At 37.3% G+C, this 27,955-nt stretch overlaps 3 protein-coding genes across 6 annotated transcripts; 2 read left to right on the forward strand and 1 right to left on the reverse strand.

Annotated features, from left to right (window-relative positions):
• Positions 1 to 2,584: 2,584 nt before the first annotated feature.
• On the forward strand, positions 2,585 to 6,691 carry LOC107848547. Its single transcript, XM_016693338.2, has 4 exons — positions 2,585 to 2,978; positions 5,279 to 5,368; positions 5,450 to 5,546; positions 6,186 to 6,691. Exons 1-4 carry the CDS (start codon positions 2,624 to 2,626, stop codon positions 6,322 to 6,324), a joined length of 681 nt encoding a protein of 226 aa, XP_016548824.2. The 5' UTR covers positions 2,585 to 2,623; the 3' UTR covers positions 6,325 to 6,691.
• An 883-nt stretch (positions 6,692 to 7,574) lies between these two features.
• Positions 7,575 to 27,932, forward strand: LOC107847350 (protein GDAP2 homolog). 4 transcript variants are annotated; one of them, XR_007047204.1, is made up of 16 exons: positions 7,575 to 7,731; positions 8,711 to 9,153; positions 10,146 to 10,223; positions 10,474 to 10,529; positions 11,848 to 11,967; positions 12,126 to 12,196; positions 12,408 to 12,501; positions 12,604 to 12,813; positions 17,065 to 17,316; positions 17,843 to 17,951; positions 18,079 to 18,146; positions 18,714 to 18,783; positions 18,889 to 18,963; positions 19,078 to 19,169; positions 20,038 to 20,169; positions 21,185 to 27,932. XR_007047204.1 is itself a non-coding variant. In XM_016691545.2 (16 exons), the coding sequence occupies exons 3-16, from the start codon at positions 8,854 to 8,856 to the stop codon at positions 20,111 to 20,113; spliced, it is 1,671 nt and encodes a 556-aa protein (XP_016547031.1). In that variant the 5' UTR covers positions 7,586 to 7,731; positions 8,292 to 8,403; positions 8,711 to 8,853; the 3' UTR covers positions 20,114 to 20,435. The 4 variants fall into 4 exon arrangements, 2 of the variants coding, with proteins under 2 accessions (XP_016547030.1, XP_016547031.1); XR_001667445.2 differs by lacking the exon at positions 21,185 to 27,932 and adding an exon at positions 20,313 to 20,435; XM_016691545.2 differs by lacking the exon at positions 21,185 to 27,932 and adding an exon at positions 8,292 to 8,403 and having other exon boundaries at positions 7,586 to 7,731; positions 20,038 to 20,435.
• LOC107847352 lies at positions 21,071 to 25,414 on the reverse strand. Its single transcript, XM_016691546.2, has 2 exons — positions 25,008 to 25,414; positions 21,071 to 21,429 (listed from the first exon to the last, which is right to left on the reverse strand). The coding sequence occupies exons 1-2, from the start codon at positions 25,412 to 25,414 to the stop codon at positions 21,288 to 21,290; spliced, it is 549 nt and encodes a 182-aa protein (XP_016547032.1). The 3' UTR covers positions 21,071 to 21,287.
• Positions 27,933 to 27,955: the final 23 nt, after the last annotated feature.

Consider the following 27,955-nt stretch of genomic DNA (forward strand, 5'->3'; position numbering starts at 1 on the left):
CACACGGTGTATTAAAATGTTGTACATTAATAGTTAATGTGTAATAAATGTATGATATAGCAGTATACGTTTCTAACATGTATGAGGTTATTAGAAATACAATAACGAAATTTAACTGAATTCAATTTTTTTAAAAAATTATATACAGTATCATTCCAGTAAATTTACGAATGTATAATAGGTTCTTATACAGTCAAATCAATGTATAATAAATGTGTGTCTTTCCAGTAAACGTTTGAGTGTATAATAAGTTCTTATATAATAAATGTGTGTCTTTCCAGTAAACGTTTGAATGTATAATAAGTTGTTATACATTCAAAGCAATGCATAGTGAAACTGTGCCATTTCAGTAGACTTACGAATGTATAATATTTGATTATACATTCGTCTCAATGTATGATATAGCATCATACATTATAAATGTACATGATATTAACAATTTCTGTAATTTTTTTACAAGTAATAAACGTTTTACAACATGTATACTATTATGTAATACATACATTTAAAACATATTTGTCTTTAGTTCAATGTAAGATTCACTTATAAGCAAAGGTACATAACAGGAAACATATTATGTGTTCAAAATATAATGTCAGATTAATTAGTCATGTGTTGTTTTAATCATTAACAAATAAGTGAAAGGGAAACTTAATAAGTGAAAGGGAAAACCCCAGTAAATATTTTCTTTGGCTTTGGCCTTTAGTTTCGTCCCCCATAGTTGGTAAAAAAGATAGCGTAATAAGTACCCACAACGCCTAACACCAACAAGTTCATAATTGACTCAGTCCTTTAAGGGCCGTACGAAATCTGAATACATTTCAAGCCATCACTATTCAAGATCTATACATAATAAATTCCTACAACAAAAAATTTAAATTTTAAAAAAGAATTACTCAAAATAATAATCAAAGGGGTTTTTCAATTTGATTTTGTTTTGTTATTGAGAGTGTTTATATGATTAATTCGGGTTTGATTTTTTTTTTGAAAAAGAAAAAATTATAATTTTGGGTTTATGGATTCCGAGTAGAGAAAGTGGAATTCGTGGTTAAGGAGAAGTGAAATGGTGAGGAAGAAGGGAAGGTAAAATTGAAATTACAGCTGCTACTCATAATCATAGATGACATACTAAATAAATGGAGAGAAAAGGTAGCAAGATTTTAGGAGAAAAATATGGAACATCATTTGGAGCAAAATATGACTGTTTGGAATGTATAAGAAGGAAGAGAGAGAAAATAAAAAAAGTAGGGATTTAAGTAATTAATTTGGGATTTTTGTAATTTCTTTTTCAACATGAGATGTAACATAATAAGGCAAAGTTAGCATGTGTATATATGTAATTTTTCCTAAATATAATAGATATAGAAATATTTAGGACATATGTATCACCAATAATCCGACCGCAAATGTATCGTTCATACATTGCCAATAAAATTTATCACCAATAATCTAATAACAAAATGTATCACTCATGTACTGTCAACAAATGTATCATCCATATACTGATAACAAAAGTATCATTCATATGAATCACCGTTACATTATAAAAATGTATCCAGAAAATTAATATTTTTATATATGTATCAAGCGGATTAACAAAATCCATGCACAACTTGTATCTGCGTTTGATTAACGAGAATTAATATTTTTATCTTGAATACTAATATTGATAGATATTAATTGTCGTACGTAATAATTTTACTACGGAAAAGTAAAGAACCGAACTATATAGTTATTTTTGTGCAAGCTGAATTGAAGTGAGAAGTTGACAGTATTGACAGAGGGTATGCAAGTTACCCTATTAAATTTGAGGGGAGAAGAAGTACGACTTGGCTTGATTGGTGGTGGCAGTATGTTAATATTATAATTTGGGAGACATTTTAGGAAAGTAAATCTTTGAAAAAAAAAATGATTTGGAGATGGAAGATGTTTTAATTGATTATAATTTGAGAGAGATTTTAGAGAAGGAAATTTTTTTTAAAAAAATCTTGCATGAGTTAATGGTGGAGTAAAAATAGGATGTGAGATTTTGTTGATATATATCAAGAGTAAAGGTGAAAATTAAAATTTAATATAAATTTTAAAAAGGCAAGGAATATTGAGTAATATAGTCTCTTAATTTTGAATTATGTGTAATTCCCTTTTCCATTTGTATAAATAACATAAATACCAGTTCTTCAAAAGTAATTACACTCTCTCCCACTTTTTTAATTACATTACTCTTTGTCCCTATTAATATACATAACAGAACCGACATATACATAACATTCTGTGTATATGTGGAATTTTTGTAATATATTTAAGGAATTGAGATTTTTTGTAATATTGAAAATATAAGTTGTGTATTTGTGAAATTATTAGTGAAATTTTTAGTTTCCATTTATCTTCATTGAAATGGTCCAACAAGTTCTTTATCATGTTGCACGTTTGTTGAGGTCTATCGGAAACAGCCTCTCTACTCCTTTGAGGTAGTGGTATGGACTGTGTATATTTTACCCTCCCCATACTTTACTATGTGGGAATATACTTGATTTGTTTTTGTTGTTGTTGAAATGGTCCAACAAGCAAATGATTGGCCCAAGCCCAAAAAGATAACTACCACTTTCCATTTAGTTGAAATGAAATGATAACAACCGTTAGTTTTCTTCATCAGCTTCCCTATCTTCTTCAACTATTTTTTGCTTCTACTTTTTGGCCTAGCAAAAGTAGAAATATGACTATGACTATGACTACTCATATTTCTCCAATGGCGTCAATGAACCAGTTGTCTTCAACTAACTTCAATCATCATCCACCACTCCAATCAGTGTTCCATGGCTTTAGAAGAAAACCATCAAGAATTTTAGTTGCTTCTTCCCTTAAAGAAACTCATCATCTTTTCTCTTATTCACCTCCATCTCCTTCCGAAAACTTCATGTTTTCGAAGCCATTTGTTCCACTTTCTGCTTGTCTTGCCATTCTTCTATGGTCATCTCCTGGTAATGTAATCTTGATTGATCTTTCTTTTTGCTCCTTTTGTTATATATGCTGCTATTTTTGTTTATGTTTATACTGTTTGATGTTATTTGCCTGCAGAGAGACGGATTCAGGATTTAAATTTTATGAGTTCAACCTTTTAAGATTTTTAGCATTGAACTCATTATATATTTAGGAGATAAGCATCCAGTACCCCTAAACTATATCCAAAGTTGCTACGATATACTCCAACTTAACAGGGTCCTATTACCCCAAACTCAATTTTAGTGTATTTTTGTTACCCTTTTGTGCTGATGTGACACATTTATTATATAAAATGAAGGCCACGTTAAAGGTGCCACATCAACTTAAAAGGTTGATAAAAAGTGCCACGTCAGCTAAAAAGGTTGATAAAATATGCTAAAATTTAGTTCAGGGGTAATAGAACCCCTTGAAGTTGGAGTGTGTCGTAGCAAATTTGATCATATATAGTTCGCGAGCGGTGTTGATTTGGTACGTGGGATATAGATAATAATCTCGGGATAAAATTTGGGATTAACTTTAATGTTTGGTTTGAGGTATCAGCTAATCGCAAGATTATTTTATCGCACTATTTATACTAAAATATTAGGTTACTAGGAAATAATCTAATCTCATGGAATATTCCAATCCATGATGAAATATCCTTGCTTATCCCATCCCGTGTACCAACCGATCCCATTAAAGGGCTCATGTCTACTATTTATCGCAATTGTAGTAAATTTATGTTCCGCCTCGAAAGTTATGGGTTCAATTGAGCCTGTACATATAATGGTACTTCTGGGCCCTATTTGGGTCAGCTATGAACTAGGCGGACCTAGAATTTAAATTTTTATATATTTAGTGAAGTTAAAGTTACTTGGTTCTGTCGAAGTATATTCATTGGCGAATCTAGGAATTCTAGAACATGATTGAATCACCTAAAAAAGAAGGGAAAAAAAATGTACCAAGTGGGAATTGATCCCAACCTTCAATCAAAGTGCACCACTTGGTCTTCTTGTAGTAGTGCCAATGGATAATATCATATCAGTTTTAGAAAACTTTTACATAAAATACCTAGTTTTATGGAGAGACCACGAGTTCACGTGTTCCAAATTTTGTACATAAATTCGCCCGTATATATTAAAGCCTACATCTGCCCCTGGCTACGAAGTTTTGAGACAATGGGCCAACATAGTTTGACATTCACTTTTAAGCACAACTCTTTCTCTGGGCTGGCATTTGAGTTGTCTCCCTTGCTCTTTCAATCAAACGCTCGGCACAGATAGCTCCAGCGACTCCCGCTTCTGCCTCTATCAGGCGGCGAAGCACCCTCTCCCCACACCCATAGCATAGAGTTGCTGCTCCAATATCCGCATTACAACAAAAAAAATGCTTTGATTGACATAAGGCCTTGATGTGAGATTATTCAAAAAATACATGTTCACTCGTGCATAGACTGAGAACGATAGTAGGCTTATTAGTGTTTAGATAATAAGTTTATCAGTGTATCTATCGGTCATAGTTCTTCTCATCCGTCTAAGCTTTGGTGGGCAAAGTTACCCGCTTCATCTGTTGGTGGGAGGTAGCAGATATTTTGTTGAATTAGTTGAGGTGTGTGCAGTTCTACTTCATCAGAGGTAGAGGTATGGACTGCGTACATCTTACCCCCAGACCCCACTAGGTGGGAATACACTGGGTTTTTTTTTTTTTTTGTTGTTGTTGAATTGAGGTGTGTGCAAATTGCCTCACACCATCGTCATCGCATAGTGCAAACAGCTTGAATTGGTTAGTCTTCACTCCTCATTCTAGAATCGGCAGTTGCATCAGCACTAGAAATTTCCTTTACTAGTTGTCCATTAAGAAATTGCATCAGTAGAAACTTCAGATAATGGAAGTTAGCCAAATGCTATTGAACACCATTTGGGATTCAACAAGTTAGCATCTGTTATGGTTTAGCATCTTGTTAAATGTTACTACTATGAAATTTTGCTAAATTAGTAAGCGTAGAAGGTTTAGCAAGATGGACCGGTATAAACTTGAGATGCAACGGAAGTTTGAGTCATCGAATTCCTATTGGCATGCCGGTGGCCCTGCTAAGAACTTAGCAGATTGATAAACCATTTTGTTATTTCAATCGATTCTCTTGTTTTCTTTTGGATAGTATTTCTATAGAACATGAATCGTGATAAACTCGGTTCCTATTTGCTTCTTAGTAATGGACGTAGAATTTACATGATCCTTTCGTTTTTTCAGCTGTCAGTGCTTGAAGGTTACTAAAGATGTTATTATGTTTCAATTGCAGCGAATGCTGGATTTCTTTCGGGTTTTAGCGGAATAGAATCTGTTCCTGGTCCTGAATTACCAAAGATTGACTTTCTTAATCGCTGGAACGGTATATTCACAAATAACATCGTAAAAATTTCTGCTGACACATGAGTAAGATGATATGCAAAGATTGGCTCTTATTTTGCAGATGACAATCAGAAAAAGTATGCAGAACTTGATTCAAAATTCAAAGAGTCACCCCTGCTTAAACAGTTACTTGAGAAATCCAAGCAAAATAAAGAGAAGTAATTTCTTCCTTGCATCGACTGTCCTTCGGAATGATTAGCTTTTCGGTTAATTGATCATATTACACCTCTCATATTTTATAAGCATAATACATAAACGGACACTCAGATTTGGTCTCAACTGATTAGTAAGCATCCAAATTTAGTACACATCTCGACACCTCAACTTTGTCTCGACTAGCAACTAAACACTCCAACTCGTCCCCATTGTGTTTCGTGGACACCCGACACGATATCAAAGTAGGCCAACTTTAAGTGTTTGTTTATGTATTACGCCTATTATATATGCTAATGTTATTACGATATGCTTATGTCAGCATAATGGTTAAACTTGGAGACTTTCATCATTGTCATTGCAGAGGGGGAGCTAGAATTTAGAGTTTATGGATTCTGAGCTTGCAACCGAACTCATAGTCATCGTAGTTACTTGGTTCTCAATTATGTCAAGAGCATTCAGACAGTTTTTATATATACAAAAGAAATGTTTTACCCCATTTCTGTAGTATAATTTTTCGATGAAAGGATTACCATATAGATAAGTTGATTGTCCGCCTTCATCCTGTCTCCGAAGTTTGCATATGTTGTTCTTTCAGTTTGTTGAATCATCAACCAAATGGTTATTGTTCGTGTATCTTTCAGGAACAAAAGGTCAATTGAAGACAAGTATTGTTTACGAGGAGCTGAGTGGGGCGTTGGAGATTGCTCAGCAGCAGGAATGACACCAGAAGATAGGGACAACTTCATTGCAATGTTGAAGCAGAAGGCCGGAGTAGAATGAACGCGCGCAACTATATATGAACCTTTTATCGCCAATGTTAGTTCCAGTTTCCATCTAGTTTCCACTCTTCGACTTCTCAAGAATGCAAATGGATGATGCAAAGAGTGAACATTGAACCTTATAATGACGAAAATTCGCGTTATGAGAGGGTGAGTTTGATTGAACCAAGACATTAATATGCAACAGAACATGTCAAGGGACATTCTGGCATTGTTCAATAGCTTGCATTAGTAAACTTATGAGCTTGGGAGTGGCATTTTCATATAACAATACTGAAGTTTTGTACCTTCTCCTTTACTAGTACTAGTATTATTGTAATAGCATTATCTATTTCTTAAATTTTTAGTATTAATGTTGTTTATTTTTATTTTGGTTATCCTTATCAATTTTGCTATATATATTTCCCTTCCGCTGTACTTTTATTATAGTTTATTTACTCTTCCAATTTAGGTGATTTTACTAATTTACCCTTTAGCTATATTGATGAATACCAGGATCATTTATGAAAAATGCGATCACATTAACGGCTTTCAAAGAATATTTATTGTAGGGGTAGAATAGGAAAATATTAATTAATTTATCTTGATTTTGTAAGTGGATAAGTAATTTGAAACGCGTATTTACAATAAGATAATTGACTAAAATGGGACGGAGGGAGTATTAATAATACATAGTATAGTTTAATTATAAAAATTATAAAATATAGTTATGTTTTGGATTTGCACGATATACACGCGCACTGATACAATTTTTTCGCGCATTTTTAGCTTTGTTGATACAACTGATACCCGCTTGATACAGTTGATACCCGCCACCAGAATATAATCTTCTTGTTATAAATGATACCTGCTTGATACAGTTGATATCCGCCACAAGAATACAACCTTCATTATACAATTAATATCGATCTAATACAATTTTTTCGCCTAATACAACATAATAATCATTTACACAAACTGTAGCTATGTTTCGTAATGACACTTTAAACTAAGCTATTAATGAAATTTTCCGAAATTTATAAGGAAAGTTAAAAATAAAAATGAACAATAAAATTTATGGAAAAGTTATTTTCTTACCAAAAAAAGAAAAAGGAGGAATATTCATAAAGGTCCTTATTTGAAACTCTGACAAGAATATAGAGGGCATCTGACAAAATAAAGAAAAATTATTTAACAGTGATTACAAAGAACAAAAAATGACAAAACAACCCCACAATTATAACATAAAGCTAAAAAATTCCCAATTTTATAAAATCTACTCCCCCATCTCCAAAGGGTGTCTCAGTCTTTGGCTAAAAACTCATTAAGACCCCACCCCCTACCCCTTACCCCCAACCCCACAAGCAAAATTCTCTCATATTGCGAACCTAAGCTTGTTGTCTTCTTGAAATTTTACATCCATTTATAGGTAATTTTCTTGAATTTTTTTCTCAAAAGTTACAATATTTATGTGTTTTTTTTGTTAATGATTTTGTTGATGTTTTGGGGTTTTTGGATTTTTTTCTTTGTGGGGTTATGGAACTTGTGATTCTTGAATTGGGTTTTGTAGGTATAGGCTCTGATGAGGTGAAAATTGTGTAAAGGTTGATCATTTATATAGTTTCTTGGTTTAATTTCTAAATGGGTTTTGCTTTGGATGCAACTTATGGTTGTTGATTTTGATGTAGTACAACGACAACAACATCATATCCAGTTTAATCCCACGGTGGGGTCTGGGGAGGGTAGAGTGTATGCAGGCCTTCTCGTGGAGATAGAGAGGCTGTTTCTGATAGACCCTCAGCTTAGATTGATTTTGATGTAGTAATGATTATATTTTTTCTCATTGAATTTGTTTGAAATTGTTGTATTATGAGCAATTTCAGATGTAAAAATTCGATTCTTATTGGGGGGATATCCTTATTTCCAGCCTAATTTTTGTGGTACTTTGTCCTATGTATGAACTAGTGGAATACTTTTTGTTCTTTCCAGGGGATTCCTGTTGTTTGGGTGGAATTCACGTGGGGTTACTGAAATTTCAGTATGCGTTTGACTTTAGCTGTAATCGAACGAAGGAGAATATTGTGTTCTTTATGAAGGAATAGTAAGTGAATCCGTGGAAGAATGTAAAGTTTGATCAATTATATACTTTCTTGATTTAATTTTCAGACGAGGTTTGCTTTAGATTACAATTGTGGCTTCAAACAGAGTGTCATGGTTGTTGATTTTGATGTAGTAATGATGATATATCTTCTCATTGAATTTGTGGGAGCTGAGGCTTAGTTCAGTATGATGAGCAATTTTAGATGTAAAGATTTGATTTTTTAATGGGAATTGTGCTTTTTCCCAGCCTAAATTTGTGGTATTTTGTCTTGTCTATGAAATTGTGTAATACTTTCTGTTCTTTCCAGGGGATTCAATTCTTTTAGTGGAATACACGTGAGGTTGCTGAAATTTCAGTACGTGTTTGACTTTAGCTGTAATCGAACAAAGGAGAATGTTGTGTTCTATATGAAGGAATAGGAAGTGAACTTGGATTTAAGAGAAGAAAATTATGTATCGGCCTGTGGCAACTACTACCCGAGGCGGAGTACCTACTGATAGTGGAGATTCTGTGGTGACACTGGACCAAGTTCCACGTTGGATTGATTCTGACATTAGGTACTTGTACGAGAATGAAGATCCGAATTCCGACTATGCAGATCCTTTGTCATCTGTTTCAGGGTCTGAGGGCAATGCAAATGGTATCGTTTCCAAGTTTCCCGTGGATCATGAGATTAACTCCAAGATATACCTGTGGAGAGGAGACCCCTGGAATCTCGAGGTGGATGCTGTTGTTAACTCTACAAATGAGGTGAGAAGTAACTTCTAGATAATTCTATGTTGTGCTCTTTGTTTTTATCTTTATGTGGTTTCTTGATGTGTGTAGTATTTGCTTCTTATGTGGATCAACAATGTGCATATTTTTTTTTTTTTTAATGTGGAGACTGAGGGATTAAATAGTATGTGTGCTTGCATTGGTCATCTGAGATGGTGGCAGAAACATGAACTTGTACCCAACAAATTAGCTATAGATTTTGGGTTTACCTTGAAAATTTTGAGTTCCAAGTAGCTTATTTTTGTGTCTGATTCCAATAAATACTGTAGGGAGTAGAGGATGCTTAAAGTTAGATGCCTTTTCTTGAGCTAAGACTTTAAAGATTTGAGCATCCAAATTCAAAAAATACTAGATGATCTCTTCTCATCTACCTAAGCCTTGGTGAGCAGAGTTATCCGCCATATGTACTGGTGGGAGGTAGCAGGTACACGGTGGAATAATTGAGGTGCATAGTTGGCCTGGACACCACTCTTATAAAAGAAGAAGATTTTAAAGATCCAAAAAGGTGGGATGTTTTTCAACCATGTTTCTATTTCTTTTAAGGGGTGGGGAGAGTATGGTTGGGGTACTTCATCCATAAAAAGTGATATAAGTTGAAGTATTTTGATTCCACCAACATTGGGAGCAGGAATATATATTTGAATTTGCATTCTCTTTCTACTTTGCAAGTTTATCATAACCGGGAAATACCTAGAAACTGAAGCATGTATGTGTAGGCTGTTGGACAATATCGTTTTGCCAATATGCATCTTCCAAAAGGTTATAAGGCCAATGTGATGATTAAATTGTTTCCACACATACCGTCTATTTAAGATATGGCTGCGCTTGTTTTATTTTGTGCAATTTTAATTAGAATGTTTGTCGAAATGTAGAGACCAATGCTACTATGATTGTTGCAAGTACATCAAGAAAACGCTGTTCTGTCAGTGGAATTGTTGACAATTATACTTTAATTTTGTGCTCAACAGAATTTAGATGAAGCACACAGTAGCCCTGGATTGCATGCTGCAGCTGGACCTGGTCTTGCAGAAGAATGTGCTACTCTCGTAGGTTCCTGAATGTGTCATATGGTTTCCAGATTTTTTAGCTTAATTCCTGAACGGGTTCCCAAATAGGGCCAGAAGCATAATTGTGGAAACTAATTAAACCTTAGACAGTTTCTTTACATTTATTTCTGTACTTTTCGTTTGTTCCAGCTGAAGGATTCTATATAACCCCTTTTCCAAATGTTTACCTTTGTTCAACTTATGATGCTGACTCTAGAATGATTTATGTATGGTTTATGCTGTTTCATAGGGAGGCTGCCGGACAGGAATGGCAAAAGTTACCAATGCTTATGATCTTCCTGCTAGGTGGGTGATTTGGGTTACATTTTTCAACTCTGTACATTATTGTTGAGTATGTTTATGACTGTCTTTCTCTTTAATTTATCTGCAATACCTCATCTTTACATATGGAATAACGATGGCTCTTAAATCGCAAACTAGTTGAAGTCAGTTTTGTTAATACCCTACATCTATTCTACTCCATCTGGGCACAGTTCATTCAGTACTCAATTATTTATCTTTTAGGACAAAACATGGATTCTTAAAAAATCTCACATCTATCCCTTTATTATCATATGATCTGAACCAAACTTAAACGATTCCTTTAAAAAATCAGGCCCAGTGTAAATGCACCACCAACAACAATCCTTAACTACAACTGGTTGGTATTGCTTGTATGGATGCTTTGCTTTCATTGTGTTATATTATTAGCTAAATCCACAAGAATCCAGAGAAATTCCATGTCTTTTGAAACAACTTTCCTCCATGTGATTTTTAGTCCCTTGTAATACCTTCAATGATCATGGTATCACCAGCGTCCTAATCAAAAAATCAGAACACTATGGGCTGGTATATTTCGAGATCTCCCCTAATAAATTTAGCTGTTTCCCTTGATATCCACTTTTTGAGTATATTCACAGAGTAAAAGAATTTAAGGGGGGAGGGGGCCTGTGATCAGGGTCTTCAGTAGGAAAAAATTGAGGTGAGATCTACATACTGTTCAGGGATATCCATGACCTTGTCTACTTCCCGTGAATCTCATAATACATAGTGTATGAGTTGGTTATGGAATTGCTATGTGAGATCCAAGCTACATTACTATTTGGCAATAATGATATGAAGTTACATGGTCACAAACAACATTATCTACCTATGTTAGATTATCTATACGAGGATCTGAAAATTTGAGAGTTTAAATAAGTCTTAAATCATGTTTTTTGACATCGTGGTTCGGTGGCTGAACTACCTATCCCAATTCAATGCCATTATGCCTTAGTACTATGTTTTTCCCAGAGCAATTGATGAGAACTGAAGTCACCTTCTATATATCTTACTTTTTACACTTTACGAATAAGAAAATGCTGATGGCAATTAAATTTGTATTTGAATGGCGATGGCTGGGTATTGAGCGGCAGTAGTATTAAATGCATTCCTGTATCACCATATTTAGCTGCTAATAATTTGTAGTTAATCAATGAAAAGAAATACTAAATTGCAGTTAATTAAGCTAGTGTTCTCTTTCCCTTTCTACTTAGTTCGTGATATTCAATCACAATTTTAGCATGGTGACAAATGCAGCATAATCATAAGCCTTGGCATACTGCTGATTGCGTTTCATGTGCAGGAGGGTCATTCACACTGTTGGTCCAAAGTACGCGGTAAAATACCACACTGCTGCTGAGAATGCTCTAAGTCATTGCTATCGCTCTTGCCTTGAACTTCTTATAGAAAACGGGCTACAGAGGTTGTCTAATAGTCATATGTTCTACAGTTTGTTATTAATGCCATGATTTTGTTTATTAAAAGGAGAAAAGGAGAGCTAGTCCCTTGATTTCATTTTGATTTTTATTGTTTCAAATATTTAAAAAGAAGCTACTTAGTATGTTGGTTTATGTGGTGCAGCATTGCAATGGGTTGTATCTATACCGAAGCTAAAAGCTATCCGCGGGAACCAGCTGCTCATGTTGCAATAAGTGAGATATCTCTCTGTTTTTGTAATCAGCTCTTATTTGTTCGTTATTTGATTTTCAAGTTAAAAATAAAGACAATTCTTTCTGTGCTGAGACTTAAAAAATGATGGAATGTCCATCAGAAAGATTGAGATTCTTTATATGTTAACCATGTGTTTAGATGTTTTATCTGCCACTTCTTAAACTCTGCTCCGTCTTTTGTTGCTTTGATTAGGAACTGTACGACGGTTTCTTGAGAAACAGAAAGATAAAATAGAGGCAGTCGTTTTCTGTACGAATACGTCATCCGATACGGAGATATATAAGAGGTATACTTAGTACACTATTTTCTGCCTATATTGGTGGGGATGCAGGAATTATGTGTGTATTGTTCTCTTCTGTTAAAGCTCACAGTATCTTTTATTTTACAGATTGCTTCCTCTCTACTTCCCTCGGAATAATCATGAGGAGGAAATTGCCCGGTTAAAACTTCCTGCAGATGTTGGGGATGAGAATGGAGAGACTACTACAGCTGAACGTAAAATAAGAATAAAACCTTTGCCAAATTCAAAAACCTCTAGTCCAAAGACCCCCCAAGCTTCTGTTGATCTATCTGCCAGTAATGTTGGTTTGTCCAGAAGGTTAGTGACAAAATAAGCAGTTCATCCGCAACAAATATCATGTGAATAGTGGGGTTGCATTAACAGTTTAGTGTTAAAGTTAGTTAGAACTTTTCTTTTACAAAGGCTGCAAGTTTGTATATAAATCTTCAGCACTAAAGGCTGGGATCGCAAAATATACAATATAGAGCTGTAAACGGCTGAGTATAACTCAGTAGCCAGAAAGCCAAAAGAATCTATCTTTAGGTCCTACTTCATCTTACAAGAAAAAGGACAGTCTGGTGCACTAAAGCTACCGCTATGCATGGTGTCCGGGGAAGGGCCCCACCACAAGGGTGTATCATACGCAGCCTTACCTTGCATTTCTGCCGGAGGCTGTTTCCAAGGCTTGAACCCGTGACCTCCTGGTCACATGGCTGCACCATGTAACTTTACTAGTTACTCCAAGGCTCCCCGTCCTACTTCATCTTACAAGGAACCTAGAATATCTATAATAGCTACAGGATCCTGTATGTACTAAGAACTGTACCAATAGCAAAAAATGCAGTCCATTTTAATCCTATGTAAAGGACTGCTAATGCTCTCAAAACATCTCAATTTTCTCTCCTTCCATATGGTCCACCAAATTACTGCTGGGACAATTTTCCATCTTCTTTTTTCTGTACTGCCACTACCTTCACTGTTCCAGCTTTGAAGACCTGACCTTTCCTTTCATGCGTAGTCCACCTTATGTCCCTAGAGCTGATAAAGAAGTTCCAATGTGACCATAGACGGTAATGAGACTATAGACTGAATTTTTCCTGACTTGATCCCCTCTTCTATAAAATCCCTCATCTGGACCAATTGTTCGAACTTCTGACTCATCATGGGCATCATCTTGTCAAAGTGCGTACATTCTAGAGCTCGGATAAGTACTTGGAAAACTCACCCTTGTCCAACGGGGATTGGACCCTGGCAGCCTCAGTTCTCCAACGCTGTGCGTACAACTGGAATGATCCAGACCACTTTTTTTGTAAGTTGGCTGATGAGAATCTGTCCAGAGTGATTTTGGTATTGAACCTAAAGCAATTCATGAAATCCTAAGCCATTTCATGCCAATCACGTGAGGATCCTGGCGAGTGTACCAAGTCAGAGCTTCTCCTGATGAAGAATTTCATCCTTAACTTCTCATTTACCTACACGACTAACTTGTCACAATAAGCTCTCAGATGTGCATGGAGATCACCCTTCCCATCGTCGAACTTAGGTGGCTTGTACCCCACTGGTATATGATCGTCTGGATGGATGCACAAGTCGTCATAGTCTAGGTTCATGGTTCCCCTAGTAACTTGCAAGCTTTTCAATGCCCTTCTCAGACCATAAAGCTCATAAAGCTGTGTAGTTATTGACTCTTCTTCTTTCGATCGTGTGTCTTTCTCAATTTCTGCGTATTGATCCACCTCATACGGGTCTTTGAACACACCTGGTGCTGTGGAAGTAGGAGGTCCGGCGGCATATATGGGTGGCACAGGTAACTCATATAAATAATCCAAGCTTACACACGACGGATTTGGAACAAACATACTTTTCGTACCTTTACCTTTTTTTTTAGATGGATATTAATCAAAACTTGCCCAACATCCAAATGGTCGTCTCAGCTCCACACAACTTTCAAACATGATTGCCGAACATTCAGGTGGCATATGGGGCCGAGATTAGAGCGCACTTGGGGTCTTTGATGTCACTTATGGTTATTTGAGCCAACAAGACATTTCTCACTCTATTGATGGAATTCTGGGATCCAACTACTGTGTATTTCAAATTCTTAGATTTCGAGATAACTCCCAACCTAGAGGAGATCAGTGGGTTTGCTGACGTACCACTCAGAGAAGGGAGATTAGTACACCCGTCATCGATGGCAGGGGAAAAAATTCTTACAACTCTTAGGGTTGCAGGTTTACCCCTTGTTAAGGAACTTAGAAGACAGAACAGTGACGTTGGACTACCTTTTTCAGAGGTATGGTCATTGTGAGAGATCTAACCAATATCAGGATGACTTTGCTTGCTCCCGTGGAAGGTGGGAATATATGCGAGCTCGAGTCTTTGATGACTTTCTTGGGAATTGTGGTTTTCCTAAAGAAATTGCCCCGGATCAATATTAACCTTTTGCCTGTAGTCATGGAAATTTTTGCAAAGCCGCATGGGTTCACCTTAGGTCATATGATTCTTGCCGAGATACTACGATCATTATAGACGTGCTCAAGGGCACATGATCTTTTTGAAAGTTGCGATCTATTTTTGCACTTGGGCCATAAAGCACTTTTACCAGCGTCCCCAACACATGGACTATTGCATAGACACACTCAATAAAATCCAGAGCCATGAGGGACGGTTTAGGTATTGGCATGCACCCATTAGAGAGGAAGAGTGACACATTCTTAGCTAATCTTTTTACAGGGGACTTCATATCCTTGGCTAGCTGGAACAACCTATTTAACGACTCGACATCTACATTTCATTGATTTGATCGGGTTAGGGAGTATTCAGCCATATGCCCCTCCGAGTCTTGAGGCAATCTGGTATTATTCAAAAATATATCACTATGTCGGTTGTGGCATTGCACGAGGATGGTTGTGGTGTCTTGCTCCCAACAGCGCGAGTAAGGAATTTGCAAACAAAGTGGGAGTATATGATCGTGGTCAGCATTGGGGAAGAAGAATGGTGCACACCAGAATAATACTATGTCTGGTGAACTATAGGAGGCCTCATGGCCCAATCGAGTGCAGAGGGGTTTGGAGGACTCACGGACACCAGGTTAGTCAATTGAGTTAGGCTAGAGATAGTCCCTCACATGGAGCTCGTTACACCATGTACAATGAAGCAGTTCCATCAACCATTCGATACCAATGATTAAGGAAGATTCGGAGGAGCCATAAGAGGATCTTAAGGAAGATCCAGAAGAAGAAGAGATGAAAGACCCCGAGGAGGGTTCAGAGAATGGTTCCATCACATATAATGAAGACGGATGGGTAGTGGAGCAGACCCAGAGCCCAAATATAACTCCATGGGATCCCCAGAGTTTCATCTTATGATCTGAGTGATGATGACGACGACGGCTACACGTGGCCTCAGATTATCCTCGCTCATTGTACCCCTTCTCATATTCCCTAAAAGTGCCTCACGGCCTATCTTTTTGTACGCCCTTGTGGCCGTCCCCTCTACTTAATTTTAGGCTTCGATCAACCTATTTTGTTTTAAGCCCTCTAAACCACTTTTGCTGAATGAAATTTATGTTTATTCCAAATTCGGAATGTATTAAAATGGATCATTTATCATCAGATTGTATGCAACGTAGGCCTACCTTTGACAAAACAAGGATCCATATTAGGATGTGATTTTGTTTGAATGCCGCCAACTTGGAGTATATATTTGTTATATCTTCCAATATTTCCCAAACTAAGATAGTTTCCATTTTTTTATGTTATTATTAAAATCTCCAAAGAAAGTTGACTTGTGTCGCTTCGCAAACTGGCGGGCTCACGGTACAACCTTCGATCCAAAGCAAAGATGACTTAACACAGACGTCCAATGGTACCAATAGACAGTCTGAGAGTTCTCAGAATCTTCCGAGCGAAGCCTTACCTCGGTGGATTGAATTTTTGTTTCATTTTTTGTAGCTGAAGATAGTGCTGCATTCTCTGAGTTTTAATTAGATTAACTTTTTCCACCAATGTTTTGCTGGAAATTTTCTTGCATTCCACTTTATTAATCCTTTGATGGTGGAAGTTCTTCTCTTTCTTGGCCTCAATCAAGAAGTAAGATACTACGTTATATTTATCTTAAATTTACTGTCTTAAGTACATTTTCATCCAGATGGCATCAGCTTCGATTATTAATAACCAAGGAGATCACTCGACATTAATGTGTTTCCATGCCAGTATAAGAGTCAAACTAAAGCACTTTTGTACTTAGGCTACAGCTTATCATTCTGTTTGCTCATTAATGAAAACCATAATTCATTATTCTTAACAATAGTCCGAGGGAGATTTTTTTTATTTTCAAGCTATTTCTGATCATATTGCTGCCCTGAATTCTGGTTGTAGATTATAATCAAGAGGAAATTACACTAAGAAAGATACTTCCTGTTACTTTTACAGTGTAATATTACTTTGATCAAAAATTCCATTATTGTTGTTCTTTATCTAGTTTCTACATGTTGAAAAAGTATTTGTGTGACATATAACTTTTGATTATATATCTTTAAGCTAGACTAAAAAAAGTTTTCTTAAGCAGGAGTTCATCCTACTTGGATTCATTTTTGGATCCTGCTTTTATGTCCCTGATCAAAGACCCAGATCAGCGTCGTAGAGAACAATGGGAAAAAACAGCCCAAGCACAAAATAGTTGGAACTGCTTTAAAATGCTTGGATATGGTGACCTTGGGGGACCTGCTTTATCAGCTGCAGAAGAATATACCCTTCATTCTAGATATCTTGCAAAAGCGAACTCTCTGAATCTTTCAGAAATCGCGGAAATGAAAATCGTGTAAGCAGCTTTCTGTAAACCATGTCTTTGCAATCATTGTTTGGAACCTGCATCTAAACTGTTTGGAGGCTCAGATATGCACTTGAATAGAGTGAAAGAAGGTCGAGCTCTGCATATACCCGATTGCATGCAAAGGTTTTGTTAAATTAACATGACAATAGATAACTTGGAGACGACCTCTCTACCTTCACAAGGTAGGAAAAGGCTGCGTACACACCACCCTCCCCATACCCCACTCAATGGGGGAACCAGGATTTTCACTAAGAGGGTTCAAAATATGAAGAAGTAAACACGCGAAGATATCAAAAGGGGTTCAACATCTACTATATATACATAAAAAATAATTTTTTTAACCATTTATAAATAGCATAACCTCAGCCTACTTGCCTCCGCCCTTGACCCCACTTGTGGGGTTACACGGGGTATGTTGTTTTTGTAATAGACCACTGAATTGTTATTAACATATCCATGAATAAGCCTCGCATGCTTATGTTAAACTTATGTTGCTCATTGGCTATGTTTTCAGTTACCGAGGAGGGGTTGATAGCGAGGGTCGTCCAGTTATGGTAGTCGTGGGAGCACATTTCTTGCTAAGATGTCTTGATCTTGAGAGATTTATTCTGTACGTTGTAAAGGTAGTGATACTTTCTGGTAGATTGTGTGGGTTTATCCATATCAATTGTACGATTCATAATTTGTTTTACTTCAAATTTTTCATGCATGATTTGGAAGTAAATAGTTATTCTGCTCACCACATTTCAGGAGTTTGAGCCTTTGATTCAGAAGCCTTACTCAATAGTGTATTTTCACTCTGCAGCATCTTTACAGATGTAAGTATTATCTTCTGGCCTGTATATTCATTGGCAGATGTCCTTATGATGGATAGACCTCATCATAAAACTCGTAGTGAAGTTTGTTGATTACTATAAGTGAAACAATCAGTAATTTAGATTTAGTTCTTTTTCTGACCAGAATGATAGGAAAATCTTCACTATCTTCCAAACATCTTGTATGAGCTTCAGAGCTAATGCGTATGCATTGCCAGACATCATTATTTTCCTTTTGTCGTCATTTTGAGGATCCTTTTCTCTACAGCTTTCCATGTCCATATGATTGATGAGGATCATGAAGCTTTCAAAATAGTTTTTTCCCCGTTTTTTCTTTTAATTCAATCCTTGAGCTCCATGCATTCACTGAAAGAATCCTTTTCTAATGTGCATTAATAAACTTTTGATCTGTTTTACTTTGGTGGTTCAGTTGTGTTTGGCCAAAATCAAAGTGGAATTTGACATGCAAAATGTGTTTCTTACTTTGGTGTTACGAGGTTTTTTTGTACCTAAAATTTGGAAGTACTTTTTCTTAGATGTTTCCGAACTTTGTTTCGTTGTAAAAAACAGGCAACCAGATCTGGGATGGATGAAGAGATTACAACAAATACTTGGACGGAAACACCAGCGTAACCTTCATGTAGGCAACACCTTAGCCTACTTTCTTGTCCTTTCTATGGTTCCCCAAAGCTGAACGTTATTTCTGTTTCTTTTGTCTTTCTAAATCTCGTTTTTCTGTGAGCAGGCAATATACGTTCTTCATCCTACTTTTGGACTGAAGTCTTCAATCTTTGGTTTGCAACTCTTTGTCGATAATGTGGTACTTATTTTCTTAGCACCTTCCGTTTCTTCTTTTTGTGTAATCCCATTACTATTTGTAAACAAACTTCATTCCATTTTCTCTCTAACCTATCTCTGGGTAACTAATCTGCAGGTGTGGAAGAAGGTAGTATATCTTGATCGTCTTCTACAGCTATTCCGCTATGTTCCTCGTGAACAACTAACGATTCCAGATTTTGTATTCCAGTTAAGTTATCATACCACTATCCTTCATTTATCACGTCAGAATGTAAGAGGACCGAGTGCAACATGCGATTTCATGGTAGTATTAGGCGTTGTCCATAATTTTGCTCTATTGGGTGGGAAGATAATAGTTACTACTTGGTTATCTTGGTTTTAGGCTGGTTATTGCCTCCTATGGTCTGAATTTGTTGTCGAGCTCTGACGCTTTCACATGTTAGTAACTCGAGGCAGATGGAATATGTGTTCAGCTGAACTTCACATTTTCAACATGGAGCTTAGATACATTTGTGTGCATAATCACTGAAACTTCAGTAAATATTGAATTCCGAACCCATAATCTCTGTCATGCAATGTATTAAGTTGTAAAGGACATACAGATAGAGCCAATCAAGTTTAAATCCTGGATCTGCCTCAGTAGCAACAGTGTATGTTGCTGGACTCTCCAAAAAGGCTGTTGTACCTTTGTTGGATCCTCCAAAAATGAACTACTTTTGAAGGATTCGTCATGTACCTCGCTACATTTTCAAATAGTCCTGAGCAACATAGGCAACAATTATCTCCCTTGTAACGAGCACACTACTTACACAGAAGGGGATCGTTGGAGTAACTAGTAAAGTTGCTGACTTGGTGCCATGTGATGATTAGGAGATCACAGGTTTAAGCTGTGGAAACAGCTTTTTGCAGAAATGCAAGGTAAAGTTGCGTACAATACACCCTTATGGTCCGGCCCTCCGGCCCTTAGTGCAACGGGCTGGTCCTTCTCTTGAACTACATACATAAAATAGAACCCCTTCAGTTTAAATCCCGGATCAGCCTATGTAGCCACAATGATCTCCCCTCGTGTAACGTGTACTTCATGTTGTGATTGCAGGCATGATTTGGAAGTGAATGGAGGTAAGGGCCTAATAGTGGATCCAAGAACAAAATATGTTTATCAGAGACCTTAATGTCCATATCCATAAGAGCTTCAACTCAAAGATCCATCAGTTAAACCAGCTATGGAGTAAGTTGCAAGATAATGAAAAGCCTGTTTATCTCTTATTTTCTTTCTAATTATGAGTTGGTAGTAATTGGTTGTTATTTTTAGTGGCCATTTGTTTTTCTATCCTTTTTTTGGAAAGTTTATTTGTTTATTTATTTGTGCAGACAATGTGTTGTCTCCTTGTGGCAATAAAAAAGTCCCCCTATGTAAATTTTTTTTTCCATGTAATGAATGTATTTATTTCTAAAATTTGATTGAATATTTAGCAGTCACTTTTCCAAACCCTACGTGAATGCGAGATGCTTTGTGCGTCGGATTTTTTTTTTCTTCTGCTTTAAGTCATAAGAGGTTGGATGTGAGGTATAAGGGATAAATAGTTTTGGGATAAAATGGATTTATTTATCCCATGTTTGGTGTGAGGTATTAGTTAGTATCGGGATTATTTATTTCAACATTTACATCATAGTGATGGGATAAGTTATTTCATATATATGGTGGGATAACTAATCTCAAAATAATTAATTTCAAGATTAATTATCTCGAGATAACTCTTTTCCAACTAAACGACCCTGAAGCGTACAATTTTGCGTACAATTTTTTCAAGGAAAACATTTTGAAGAGTTTTGACAACCAAACACAAATAACTAGTTTGAAAACATTATATACCATTAATGAGGTCTCACTTGATTTTCCTTTCTTTTAACTATTAAGATGTTTTAGTATGCTAAGTTTGAAAATATGTCATTTTTCTAATATTTACAAGATCTCAAAAGAGAATTTCACTTGAAATGTCCTTACATTTTATATGTCGCAAAATTAAAACATCAAAAATTGTCTTTTGAAGGAAAAAGGAAAAAATTACTTGATAAAGTAAATACATGTCTTGTATTTAAATGAAAAATAGCGAGGGTTCAAAATAATATAATACAAGGCGAGAATTTAGATTTTATTTGTTTCATTTTGTATGTATATAATTAACTGTATATTTATTGAATCCATTTGCTCTAATATCTTTTTTTTTTTTTTGACAAAGTAGAGATGCATTAAGTACTTCGTCCGGCTCCAAAACAAACACAGTTTGACGCTCAACATGCATCTCAGAGATGGAAATAATTCTAGTGAAGGATTTTCCTATCTTATCATCCCAGACAGTGTGGGCTACAAAAGGGAGAGGGGATACAAAAATTTTGCAGACCTTCCTTTGCTAGAGCATCTACTACCTTGTTTTGTTCTCGGTAACTATGCTGGACCGGAGGTCTTCCTAGCCTTTGAAGCATCAACCTGCATTCATGAATAAAGGAGTTAAATAGGGCATTCTTAGATTTCAACATGATGATTATGTCTTCAGGATCAATATTAATTATAATGGGAGTTAAGTTATGTTGCAGGGCTAGTTGAAGGCCCTTCCAAAGGGCCAAAAAGCTCCAGTTATTAGTAGCATGGAGGAAAGATTGAGCAAAGCCCAGAACCCAATCACCATTAGCATTGCGAATCACACCACCAATACCTTCTTTACCAGGATTACCAAGACTAGAGCCATCAGTATTAAGTTTAAAGTAATGTCTAGGAGGGGGAATCCAACTTAAGTGAATGGTGATAGGTTTTTTTGGAATAGAGTTTGAGCATAGTTGGAAAAATTCAACAGCTTCAGAGTAGGCAGATTTGAAGAAGGTGGGGGAGGATCTATTATTGAAGATGTTGGAGTTTCTATTCCTCCATATGTTCCAGAGGCAGAAGGGTAAGAGAGTTGACCAATTGAGTAGATGGTTAAAGTTGGAGTTCTTAAAAAGCATCCAGGTTGAATTCCAGTTTGTAGGATGAAACATGTGAGGATTAATGTCATGATCTCCCTGGTAAAACTGGCCAAGTTCATGCCAAAGAGAGTTGGCATAAGGACAACTGAAAAAGAGGTGAGGGATGTCTTCAAGTTGATGAGAGCAGAGATGGCAGTAGAGGGTTATGTGGATCCCTCTATAACCAAAGATGGGGTTTAGGGGAAGGCTGTTGTGGTGAAGAAACCAGAGGAAGAATTTAAGCTTGTTAGGCACAGAGAGCTTCCAAATCCAACCAAAAGAAAAGGGATTAGGAGTATAAGTTTGGGTCATAGATACCAGATACTTATAAACAGATTTGCAAGAGAATAATCCATTTCCAGTGAGGGTCCAGAGGGGGGTGTCAACAGCAATGAGAGGGTCAGGCCTAAACAAGTTGTACATGCTAAGCTGAAGATCTCTAAGAATATAAAAAAATAGGAAATGAAAGGTCTAATTTCTATTCTACCAGAAAAAGAAGAGTTTGAGAGAATGGGTAGGATGAGGAATAAGGCCTTGGATGATAGATCTCAGGAGGGGATGGCAAGGGATCCATCTATCCTTCCAAATATCAATGTTGTGGCCATTGTAAACAGACCACTGGATAATCCCTTTACGAAGGGACCATGCTTTATGGACATTTCTCCAGGTTCTAGAGGAAGAGGAGGAAAACTTTCCCCTGGAATGCCTTCTCTGGAGGACTCTAGCCCATAAGAAGAAAGGATTGAAGTGGAGTCTCCAGGATAGGATACAAAGGAGGGTGTCTTCCTTAATGTGGGCCTGTTGTATGCTAAGGCCACCCATATGCTTGGGCTGAGTGATGGTAGCCCAATTAACCATATGCATCTTCCTTCTTTCTATAGTGAAGCCCCAAATGAAATCCTTTGGGCCCTATCAATTCTATTATGAATCTTTCTAGGAAGCAGAATGTATCGCATGACATGACTGGAAATACTGCTAAGACAGACTTTAGCAAGGGTGGTCCTCCCTACCATATTCAAAAACTTGACTTTCCAACTTGCAAGTTTATTACTGATATTATCAAGGATAAATTGAAAGTCAGAAAGCTTATGCCCACCCTGAAAGATGGGGAAGTCTAGGTATCTATCAAAAGTATTGCTAGCTTTTATGCCAAGGATGGAGGAGAGGGAGGTTTTGGTGGAATGAAGATAATTCGAGGAGAACAACACTTTGGATTTCTCCACATTTACCTTTTAATCAGAAAATGTGCTGAAATTATGGAGGGTCTTAACCATGGTAGCATAGTTGAGCTAGTCAGTTCTAGCAAAAAGAGTCAAGTCATCAACAAAGAAGAGGTGGCATATCGTTGGCCCCCTGTGGTTGATTTGGATGAGGTGACATTGTAGAGTATCAACTTCATAATTGATTCTTCTGGACAGAAGTTTCATACAGAGTATGAACAAATAGGGAGAAAGGGGGTCCCCTTGTCTTATACCTCTTGTAGGTTGAAAACTTGGAGTATGACTTCCATTAACAAGGATAGAGATGGTGGAAGAAGAGACACAAGACATGATAATATTAGAGAGTCTAGGGGGTGAAGTTGAAGAAAAATAGGGCTTGTCTAATGAAGGACCATTCTAGCCTATCAGCAACCTTCTCAAGATCAATTTTTAGGATCATGTGTGGGGTTAAACCTTTCATTTTCCTGAAATGATTAATATACTCCTGAACTATAATTGCATTATCAGAGGATCTTCTCTTGTACAGAAAACTGGCTTGAGTTTCTCCAATGAGGGATTGCAGAAAAGGCTTAATTCTATTAGCAATAATTTTAGTGATAATTTTGTACTGAGTATTACAAAGACCAATAGGTCTAAAGTTCTTGAAGCAGTTGCATTTTTGCATAAGCCCATTTGAGAAAGTGTTAGTACAAAATTATAAGAGGAGAGAAACAAAGATATCCCAAAACCTTTGGTACATGAAGGGGTGCATACCATCAGGCGGAGCTTTAAGAAGTTGGAAAGAGAAGAAAATATTCTAATTTCAGCTAAGAAAGGGATAGAGTCTGGGTGAGACTGGCCAGAGGAAGGAGCAGAGCATGTCAGGAAGGGGTTTCTCTGGTATTTAAGATGAGCTGGGAGATGATCAGTCTTGAAAAGAGAAGAGTAGAAGGATAAGATGACATCTTTTATACCTCTTGGTCATGGATTAAAACACCCTGATCATGAAGGGAGAGAATTTTGTTCCTTCTTCTTCTGTTAAGGGTGGAGGTGTGAAAGAACTTCGTATTCTGATCACCATCCTTGAGCTAATTTATCCTAGATTTTAACATTCAAAAATCTTGTTCATCTCTTAGGATAGAGCTAAATTGAATGGTGAGCTCAGTCTCTAAGTTTTAAAGGAAAGAACTAATAGGGTAGTGAGGAGATTTTTAGATTCCAGCTAGCCTAGCTAACGAGATTTTCTTATTGTGGAAGATATTGCCAAAAGAGTTTCTATTCCAAGCAGTGGCAGTGTTAACAAAGTCTAAAGTGGCTCTGGTGAGATTAGAATTAGTAGGAAAGGATTGAGCCACTAGGTGAGGACAATCAGAATGATTACACCATATAGATTCAACTCTGAAAGGTTTTGGAGTAGTGAAAGGGTTTCTAGCAAAGGTGAGAAGTAGGGGGAGTGATCAGAGTGGGTTCTGGGGCAGTAGAGGATGAAAGCTTCAGGGTAAAGGTGGATCCAATGATCATTGACTAAACATCTATCAAGTATTTCTAAGATGAGATGATGTTTGTTCCTCTACCTCATATTTGACCAAGTAAACTTACTACCTCTAAACCCCAAGTCAATGAGGTTGTAGTGATTCAAACAATCTCTAAAAATATAAGCCCTATAATAATTAATACTATTACCCCCAAATTTCTCAGAAGCATTCAATAACTCATTAAAGTCACCACCTATAAGCCAACTAGTTCCATCGAGAGTATAAAGAGAATTAGCAAAACACATCAATTGATCCCAAAGGGTTTTTCTAAGGGAGAAAATATTGCTGGCATAAATAATACTAAGAATCCAACAAGAAGGAGGAGAACTTACCTTAACAGTGGCATGAATGTCTTGGGTATAGAAATCTCTTTTATGGAAATAGCATTATTCTTCCAAAAAATGACAATCCCACTCAAGGAGCTAGTAGCAGAGGATTGAATAAAATAAGGAAAGCCCAATTCAATAGCTAAGTCCTTATGTTCAGCCATCCTGGTCTCTAGAAGGGCAAGCACCGAAGATTGATGTATGCCTATGAGGGATTTGCAATGACCCTTAAATTCAGCATTTTTGGCACCCCTAGTATTCCATATTAGACAATTATTCATGAGTAGAGGTTGTTGGGTTTCCTGAAGGATTGATTTCTCTTTCCTCGAAGGGGCTGAAGGGCTGGGTAGCTCCAATCTTTTTCTTTTCCCGGAGAATGAGGAGATCTTGATATTGCATGGATCCCCTATCATAGGGTTTAATAGACCTATTCCTATTTCTACCCTTGATATATCCAGAGGGGGGAGGACAATAACTAGTTCTTGAGTAGCCCCTCGAAGACCAGGTTTACAGGTTTTTCCAAAGTGAGAACAACCGTTCAGGGTATTCTCAGTTGGTCAAGTAGAGCTTCCATTTCCACGTTGCTTTCTCTGAGAGCTTATAGTGTTTTCTCTCTTTCCAGGGCTTCTATGCTCAGATGAGGATTTGAAGGGGGTGGACTCTTGGAGATCACATTTATTAAGAAGGGGCCCTCCCCATTGAGCCTCACAAAATGAGGTCCCGCTGCCAGAAGAGTGTGGTTTGGTAGGGGAAAGAATGGGAGGCTCGAGCTAGTGATCATCTCTGTGATGAGTGATGGGTTGAGGTCCATCTGAAAGGATGGGTGGAGAATTTACATGAGAGTGGTCATCCACACATTTGGACCAAAGTTTTGGAGTCCCTGGTTAAGGAACTCCATGGCTATAAGAGCTAAGTAATGCAGGTCTTGCAGCAGAATTATGACTTGAGTTCCCTCCCACTAAAAGTGGAGAGGGATTGATTGGCTTACTAGACAAACTTTCATCTAGGATGCTGGCATGTGAGAGAGAGGAAGAGGGGTTGTGGTGATAGTGACCATGTTCGGGATAGAGGTGCTCATTGTGCTCAAGGGAAGAACATTGCATAGCATCCCCATTAGTGGTATTAAGAGGTTGAAGGGGAATGTGAAGAGCCTCTGTCTTGGAAAACATAGTGGCATTAACTGCCTTGTCTATGGAATGATTATTGGCTATCAAATCACTCTGGGAAGAGGAAGAGATTGACAACATGAGTGGAGGATTACGAAGCTGAGGGGTAGTAATCATTTGATGAGGGATGGGTCCCATGGGGTAAATCTTTTTTCTTTTCAGTATTAGAAATAGAAGGAAAGTAGTGGGAATTATAATTGGAAGAGGGGTATTTAGATAGCTTATCATGGGTCGAGTTAATAACGGGTTCTGAGGGAGAAAATGGGCCTAACTCATCATGGCCTAAGGTGAGAGTACGAATAGTTGGAGGGGTTGGGCCCAAGGAAAGGCTAGGCTTGAGGTTTAAGCCCAGGGGAGAAGAAGGGGGGAGTTTATTGAGATTATAATCTAGGCCATGAGTGTTAACATTAGTAGAAGAGGCGAGTTGGCCCAATTGACACTGAAGCAATCCAGTAACATTGATGACCCGAGAAGGCCCAACTGAGTTTGGGAGCCCTAACTGGGGAGTATTGTCGACGTTCATGGATGCCACCGCTTCAAGGGAGAGAGAGTTAGGGGACTTACCTGGAGCAGGGATAGGGGCGTCATTACCTCGATCTTGGCGTATCCGATGGAGAGACAAATCAGAAGGCTTCTTACCAAATCGCTTTCGAAAGGATATAGTCTTCCACTCTTTGCATGGATCAACTACCAAAGCTGGAGAATCTTCAGATATCGTGGAGGAGGAAGTTGCCAGGACCGGATGAGGACGTTTCTCAGGGCAAGAAATGGCGATATGTCCTAAACACCCATAATTTTTACACAGGATTCTCTTGCCTTTATACAGAAGTTGTTGTTTGTGGTCTCCGATAGTGATCGAAGTCTTAACCGGCTTACCCAATTCAATTTGTACGCAAATTCGTGCTTATCAACCTCAAATTGTAGAGGATGTGCAAGCGTCTACCTTAAGAAGGACCCCGATTTTCCAGCCAATTCGTTCAAGAATGGATTGGTTATAAAATTCTGTGGGTAATTGGGGTAGGCGAACCCAGATCACAGTGAAGTCTATCTTGGAAGTGCTCAGTACGAAATTAGGCTCCCATTTTCTAACTGAGATAAAACTGCCAGCGATAAACCATGAACCCCGTTACAAGGCGATTTCCTGGCTGTCTTTGCTCTTGAATTTAGCGGTGAAGAATCCATAACCCAGATCAATTAGGCAAAGCGGTTCAGAGAGATGCCACAAAGCATCTAATTTGGTTTTTAGATATTGGTGAGTAAGCTTATCCCCAAAAACCTTTAGGATAACGGAGAATTGTCATGGTGATTTAGATTCTGAGTTTCTCATCAAGGGTGAGGTTAGTCAAATCCCCTTCAAAGTCAGATAAGCCAACATCAAAATCAATGGGAGTCATAGGTTGGTCAAAGGACAGAACGGTATTGGAGGTGATGTCTTTGTAAGAGGGTTTGGTTGCCATTATAGGTGCGGTGGAAAGTGCGTAGGAGGTCCGTAAAGGGAAGAGAAGAGTTGAAGTTAGAGAAGGGCGAGACCGTCTCTCACTAACCTATTTCTCCCGTTCGCTCTAATACAAAGTGATAAATAAAATAGCTATAAGTTAACTGATATATCAATACAAAGTGAATTGATTCACTAAACAATTATTATGTCTGATAATTAAAGCTGAAATTATCTCTATTTCTCAAATTTTCCCACTCAGGGGCATTTGGTTCACCAAAAATGTAACTAATATTTGGTTTACGAAAAAAGTAATCATTTCTTTTTTAGTATAATCATTATAGGAGGTGCTA

This window comes from Capsicum annuum, chromosome 11 (genome assembly GCF_002878395.1).
Source record: "Capsicum annuum cultivar UCD-10X-F1 chromosome 11, UCD10Xv1.1, whole genome shotgun sequence".
In the NCBI taxonomy this organism is placed as follows: domain Eukaryota; kingdom Viridiplantae; phylum Streptophyta; class Magnoliopsida; order Solanales; family Solanaceae; genus Capsicum; species Capsicum annuum.

What these genes read in the sequence shown, in the direction of transcription:
- LOC107847350 (XM_016691544.2), top strand. Translation starts at nt 8,854, where the DNA reads ATGTATCGGCCTGTGGCAACTACTACCCGAGGCGGAGTACCTACTGAT. An exon ending in TCTGCAGCATCTTTACAGAT is followed by an intron (nt 18,147 to 18,713) that starts GTAAGTATTATC and finishes TGTAAAAAACAG; the next exon opens with GCAACCAGATCTGGGATGGA. An exon ending in AACTCTTTGTCGATAATGTG is followed by an intron (nt 18,964 to 19,077) that starts GTACTTATTTTC and finishes ACTAATCTGCAG; the next exon opens with GTGTGGAAGAAGGTAGTATA.
- LOC107847352 (XM_016691546.2), bottom strand. Translation starts at nt 25,414, where the DNA reads ATGATAGGGGATCCATGCAATATCAAGATCTCCTCATTCTCCGGGAAA. An exon ending in ACATTCATGCCACTGTTAAG is followed by an intron (nt 21,430 to 25,007) that starts GTAAGTTCTCCT and finishes TCATGAATGCAG; the next exon opens with GTTGATGCTTCAAAGGCTAG.
- LOC107848547 (XM_016693338.2), top strand. Translation starts at nt 2,624, where the DNA reads ATGATAACAACCGTTAGTTTTCTTCATCAGCTTCCCTATCTTCTTCAA. An exon ending in TCTTCTATGGTCATCTCCTG is followed by an intron (nt 2,979 to 5,278) that starts GTAATGTAATCT and finishes TTTCAATTGCAG; the next exon opens with CGAATGCTGGATTTCTTTCG. An exon ending in CTTTCTTAATCGCTGGAACG is followed by an intron (nt 5,369 to 5,449) that starts GTATATTCACAA and finishes CTTATTTTGCAG; the next exon opens with ATGACAATCAGAAAAAGTAT.